Here is a 6,931-nt window from a genome sequence, read left to right as displayed (position 1 = left end):
TTAAATGTACATCCTTTGAAGTGCAAGGACCAGGGCAAGGATCCAGGTTCCAGTCCCCAGCTCCCCACCTGCAGGGAGGTCGCTTCACAAGTGGTGAAGCAGGTCTGCAGGTGTCTTTTCCTCTCTATCTTCCCCCCTCCCCCGTCCTCTCAATTTCTGTTTTATCCAAAAAAAAAAAAAAAAACTTGAAAAAAATGACCACAGGTGCAGTGGATTCATAGTGTAGGCACCAAGCCCCAGCAAGGCAACTGAACCCTTGGAAACATGGAAGCAAAGGAAAAAAGAAAGAAAATTGGCCACCAGAATTCATCTTGCAGGCCATAAAGCTCAATAATAATATCAATAGCAATAATAAATGATAATAATACATTACGATTTCTGGTTTTTTCTACTATGGGGTGTTATTTGCTAAAGATACTTAGATATAATTTTGCTTATTTCTGATTTCTGAATACCTGATAGTACATTGTAGTCCATAGAAAGAGATATGAAATGACCTGGATTATATGATTTCTGTAGGATTTCTGAGTTCTAAAATGGGGAAGGAAGGCTTTCATTAAAGTGCTAATGTCCATGGTCCTGCTAGTTTGGTCTGGGCAGACAAAACTGGCAATGTGGTGGATACCGTACTAAATGTTACAGAAATGTCCTCCATACAGCTCCAAGTGTTACAGCTCCAAAGTGTTTTACCGCTAAGGTACAGCAGACCCAAAGGATGAGTTTGAGGCCCAGATGCTTTTTGCTGAGGAATCTGGCAAACTGCTACCACCTGTGTTATTTGGAAAGCCCTTTAAATTCTCTTCAAGCTGGGCATGTCATGCGTTGATTGGTTACAGGGTGGTTTTGGAAAAGCTACATTTTCATTGGTTACAAGGTGCACCAATCAGGTGTGCTCAGGTACAAGGGTAATGTGTAAATGGATTGGTCACATTGTGAGCCATCAAGGTACATGTAAAAGGAAGGATGAGGTGGATTGGTTACATTCTATGCCCAATCCAGCCGCAAAGGTGCAAGTGAATACAAAATGAAAGATAGAATTTGGTTGGCTACTTTCCTTTTCGTCTAGGTTTACCGAAATGCGGGCACAGCAGACCTGTCTGTCCATTGTAAAATTGGGGAACATATCGTTTCACTGTACTGATGGAATGATGAGAGAGAGAGTAGTACCTACTCTCAAATCCATAAAAGGAAACATTTATATATGTTGCAGACTTTTATTTTTTAAGGAGTTAGACTTCAATAACAGAAGAGGGTTTAAACATGATGTTTAAGATTCTAAACATTTACTAGTCATTGCTTATTAGGTAAGATTCCTTTCCTATTTCTTCTCATGTCTTCAGGGATGGAATAATTTAGAGTTTTGCAAAGAGTGGGCCACACCCCACAGGGTCTTTATGGTCATTGCACTAGAAAATAGTTTTAAATCTTTACTTAACCAAGGAGGTTATCATGTCTATAATATTTATCTATTATACATTGAGAATTAGTAGCTTAAGTTCATTTAAGTTAGAAAAGCTTAAAATTCAGTGTTTGTTATAACTATATTTAATCACACTAAAACTTAATTTCTTTCATCATAAATCTGTGATTCATTTCTCAACATGAAGTACTTATATCAGCACCCTCTGGTCTATATAAATAAGAAAAGAATATTGGTTAGGAAAAATTGCCTTGGGTATAGGAAGTTATGAAATGTTTGGTTTTCACAACCATTTCTGGCATATAATAAGTATATAGCTTTGACAAGTCACAAATTAATCACAGCCTTATTTAACTTGTTTACACACTAAGGATAAAATATTTATTAGAACTAATTAAGTTTGTTAAAATTAACTTGTAAAAATTAAATTTTACATGAGATCATGTGTATAAGACCATATAAAATTGTAAACAATAAATTCTAGGTTATGTTTATTCACAGTAGTAGGTGATTTATACAGATTCTCCAGAATTTCAATTTTTCTGATATGGTTAAAACTGCATTTTTTAACAAGTCAGTTTTCCATTGTAACATGAAGTATATCTCAATCTAGAAACTCCCTGAAATCTGTGTAGTAAGTCCTATTGTTTTGTCTTATGTTAAGAGAAAATAAATGATCAAACTGCATGAAGTTTTGGGGGTTTTTTTCTATGTCTTAGTACAAATATTTAAATCAGTGTTTAGTATAATTCCCAAGGAGCAAAAGAACAGTACAAACTACTGGAAGTAAGCTTACATCTTTTCATACTATTGCTATTACATTTTTTTTCCCTCTATCTCAACTGCCCAATCACAATAGATCTGTGATTTTGCCAGGCACTGAAAGTTCAGTGACAGCTCAGTTCCTTTGCCGACTAGCAAAAGGAGAAGTAGTACTGATTGTCTTCTGGTAAAACAGGTTTATACAGCTAATATAACAATGGATTCTGTGCTGACTTTATCAACAGAAGAACCAGTTAAGAATACAGCTAAAAAATATAAAATTCTTTGTATTGTAAGTACAGTTCTTGATTGTACTCTTTGTAGCTTTGTGATAAATGTTAAGTATATAACATCTATTTTCATTTTTGTGTGGCTATTTAAACTTAAATTCTAAGTGATTATATACAGTGTTATATGTTATGACAACTCTAATGAAAAAGTAACACTTTTAACCATAGCTTTCTATTAAGAAATTTAATAACAACAGATTATAGTTCAATCAATCAAAGTTCAGGCACTTTCAGTGCCTGGCAAGATCACAGATCTGTTGAGATTGGGCAGTTGAGATAGAGGGAAAAAAATGTAATAGCAATAGTATGAAAAGATGTGAACTTACTTCCAGTAGTTTGTACTGTTCTTTTGCTCCTTGTGAATTATACTAAACACTGATTTAAATATTTGTTAAGACATAGAAAAAGAAAACCCAAAACTTCATGCAGTTTGATCATTTGTTTTCTCTTAACATAAGACAAAACAATAGGACTTACTACACAGATTTCAGGGAGTGTCTAGATTGATATAAACTTCATGTTACAATGGAAAACTGACTTGTTAAAAAATGCACTTTTAACCATATCAGAAAAATTGAAATTCTGAAGAATCTGTATAAAGTACCTACTACTGTGAGTAAACATAACCTAGAATTTATTGTTTACAATTTTATGTGTTCTTATACACATGATCTCATGTAAAATTTAATTTTTACAAGTTAATTTTAACAAACTTAATTAGTTGTAATAAACATTTTATCAGGACATTTTGTGGCATTGACTTGAATATAACTACTTCTCAAGGCACTTTTTTATTTCATGAATATTTTAAGACCAGAAAGTGAAAAATCATAATCAATGTCTTGCCTGCTTTTACTAGATTTTATTCTGTTTTGTCTCATTCTTACAGATAATCTCTCTTATTTTCTCATTCTTATTCTTTTATATGGTGAATACTACCCTGTCCTAAAATAACGTGTTTTTATTTTTCTCCGCATCAAGTTCAGGCAAAATGAAGCACTATCCCCTTCCTCTGTTGTCTCACAATTGAACCACTGAACCGTTTCTGATTTCCAAGTTACCTTTCACTGTTCTTTCAGTCAAGTCTGCTCCCTGTCCTGCTGGGTCCATTAACATAAGTTCCCAAATATGGATATTGCAGCTTAACTTGCTCATTTTGAATTCTTCACTCCCCTTGCTTCCATGATGACACTGAAGTCAAAATATAGTTATTTAGTTTATATAAGAGTGAGAAACCCCATTATCAAGAATTGAACCTGCAACCTCAAGGCCTGTGACATGGAAGTCTTGAGCTCTAAGGCTGAGCTACCTCCCAGGTTCAGGATCACCATCTCAACAACTTATCTGATCTGCATTTTGCATGGTTTTCCTTTATTCTCATTAAATATTGCACACAGTGTGTCTCCCCAAAAAATCTAACTTTGAATTTTATTTATTTTTTTACCTGCAGGGTTATCACTGGGGCTCAGTGCCTACATTAGGAATCCACTGCTCCTGTGGCCAGTTTTCCCATTTTGTTACCATTGCTGCTGTTGTTGCACAGGACAGAGAGAAATGGAGAGAAGAGGGGAAGACAGAGAGGAGGAGAGAAGGATAGACACCTGCAGACCTGCTTCACCACTTGTGAAGTGACCCCCTGCAGGTGGGGAGCTGGGGACTTGAACTGGGATCCTTTTTTTAAAGAAATATTTTATTTTATTTTTGAGAGAGATACAGAGAGAAAGAGAGACAGAGACCGAGACCAGAGCATCGCTCGGCTCTGGCTTATGGTGGTACTAGGGATTGAACCTGGAACTTTTGGACCTTCGGGTACGAGAGTGTTTGCATAACTGTTATGCTATCTCCCCGCCCTGAACTGGGATCCTTACACCAGTCCGTGTGCTTAACACCATGTGCACTTAACCTGCTGCACTACCGCCTGGCTCCTGAAATATTTTCTGTAGGCAATATTATCTTTTCTTGTGTTCTGAGGGGCCATAGTTTCAAATAAGAATGCTAAGCATGTAACAGTGAAAAGCTGTTTTCAACTAATATCTTTCAAGTAAGGTCATTTCAGAACTTGCTGAGTTTCTGTCACATATTTCAAATGCCTGTTACAGAGATCCTCAGTGTCTCACACCAAAACCCACTGCAAAATTTCTTACATGTATCTTTTTTTTAAAAGGTTTTATTTATTTATTAATGAGAAACATAGGAGGAGAGAGAAAGAGCCAGACATCACTCTGCTGGGGATTGAACTCAGGACCTCATGCTTGAGAATCTGCTGCTTTATCCACTGTGCCACCTCCCAGACCACTCTTACATGTATCTTATTGCAACTTTTCCATAAATTTTCAGCTTTAGCTGATGTCATTACCACTCAACACTCAGGGAGTAAATGAAACAATACACAAAAATTGAGCTCACAGATGATGGCAATGTAAATACTCAAGATCCTCTATTCTTCCAGGAATTTTGATATGTGGGTGCAGGGGATTGAGCCTGGGACATTGGAGCCTCAGGCATAGCCATTGCATAACCATTATGTTATCTACTCCTGCCCAGAATTTTGATAATACTTTTAGTTCTTTTTATTTATTTTTTTTACTTTTAGTTCTTATGTCATTATATATATGTTTTTAATTTATATACATATTTAATTAATGAGTTCAGGAAATTATAAATTGTACAATTCTTGTATGATTATGTAGTATTAGTGAACTAATACTATATGTATTAGTTCACTAATACATATAGTAAGATCACAGTATATTAAAATCATAGTTTCAAATGTACCCTCATGTTTCCATCTTTTTTTTTTTTTTTGCCTCCAGGATTACTGCTGGGGCTGGTGTCTGCACTACAAATCCACTGCTCCTGGAGGCTATTTTTTCCCTTTTGTTGTCCTTGTTGTTTATCATTGTTGTTGTTATTAACTGTTGTTGTTACTGCTGTTGTTGGATAGGACACAGAGAAAGGAAGAGAGAAGGGGAAGACAGAGAGGGTGAGAGAAAGACAGACACCTGCAGAACTGCTTCACCACTTGTGAAGCAAACCCCCTGCAGGTGGGGAGCCAGGAGCTCAAACCCTGAACCCATAGAACCACCACCCAGCTCCCGATGTTTCCAATTTTTAAAAAACTTTATTAAAAATACGAAGCTCTAAAAAAAAAAAAGTGAAGCACTGTACTTTGTCTTTAGTACTTTTCACCCAGCAACCTAAAGTTAAATTTCTTGGGTTCTCAGTGATTTCTACAATCCATAGTACTTCATTCTTTACTTTGTAGACAGCACAAGATAGTTCAAGATATATACACATGTATGTATACATATAATATCATGTCAAAAATTTACTCAGATTTCTAAATTAAGAATAAATTATTAAATAAGATTAACATTGAGCCATCTTAATCTTGATGAGTTTATAGAATAATGCAAAGAACAAGTCATAAATTATGGAACAAATACAGAATATGAAGAAACAAACACTAAGAGTAAACATTAAGGGCAACTGGATGCTGCTTATTCTTCCCACAAAGAATAATGGAAGGACACAAGACAAGATGTGAGCCATAATATTGCAATTTATGAACTTACATAGTTACTCTGTAGTAATCCTACTCTAGTTGACATATGGCTTCTGAGCACTACAAGGAACTGTCAGTGATAGGATTTAGTGACTTTATATTCAACTTCCCCTATCCTTTTGACCATTGATCTAACGTTGAGACATCATATGAGAATAGTTTTTCTAGTATGTTAGCATATTTTCCTCAATAGTTGACTTGCCTTCTAATTCTTCACAAAGCAACTTCCAGAATAAAAGTAAACCAAAACTCTCATTTATGAAGGCTTTTGTCAAGTAAGCAAGGTTTAATGATGTGTTGTTTTCTTTAATGAAAGTAATTGAGTTCCTTATTATAAGGTAATAGAAATTTACCAAGGTAATTTGCATATATAAGCTTTACTATTAGCATACTTTGTGGCAATAAACCTTCACCAAACCCTGTTATTTAAGGTGCTTATCATTGGACTTGATGGAAAGAGATAGAGAGGTCAAGGGGAAGAGTTATTTTTAAATATTTTAATTAGTTTAATTGTAATCATAACAAAGTCCACTACTCTGGAAAACTTTGTCAGCAGTAGTAATAAAAAAAGATAACACACACATACATCTTTGCTCATACAACTTTCCAAATGCCCTAAGAGTTTGAATAGGTCATGTGTCAGCTTAGTGTTTTGGATACTATTTTTTTCCATATGCTGACTATTAAGTTATTGAGTGAGTAGTTGACTCATTGATTGACAGACAAGGCACAGGGAGATCTACTCTGGCATATGCAGTACTGGAACATGAACTCAGGATCTCAGACACACACTGCTGCATTTTACCACTGAGTAAACTCCCAGGCCGCTATGTTAAATATCTTATTACCCTCTGGTGGTCAGAGTGGATTGAAGTAGGGGGACCTTTAATTTAG

The 6,931-nt window shown here is 35.4% G+C and overlaps 1 protein-coding gene across 2 annotated transcripts in view; it reads left to right on the top strand.

The window, feature by feature from the left end:
* The first annotated feature begins 2,337 nt into the window (after positions 1–2,337).
* ENPP3 (ectonucleotide pyrophosphatase/phosphodiesterase 3) overlaps positions 2,338–6,931 on the top strand; it is a 101,281-nt gene continuing 96,687 nt past the window's right edge. For both annotated transcript variants that reach the window (XM_016193737.2, XM_060190443.1), the window contains exon 1: positions 2,338–2,474. In XM_016193737.2, coding sequence (XP_016049223.2) covers positions 2,400–2,474 — 75 coding nt within the window. In that variant the 5' untranslated portion in view covers positions 2,338–2,399. The remainder of the gene's footprint in view (positions 2,475–6,931) is intronic.

Source organism: Erinaceus europaeus, chromosome 4 (genome assembly GCF_950295315.1).
Source record: "Erinaceus europaeus chromosome 4, mEriEur2.1, whole genome shotgun sequence".
NCBI classification, from domain to species: Eukaryota; Metazoa; Chordata; class Mammalia; order Eulipotyphla; family Erinaceidae; genus Erinaceus; species Erinaceus europaeus.
Note: the sequence above shows the minus strand (reverse complement) of the source record. Positions and strands in the feature narration are given on the sequence as shown.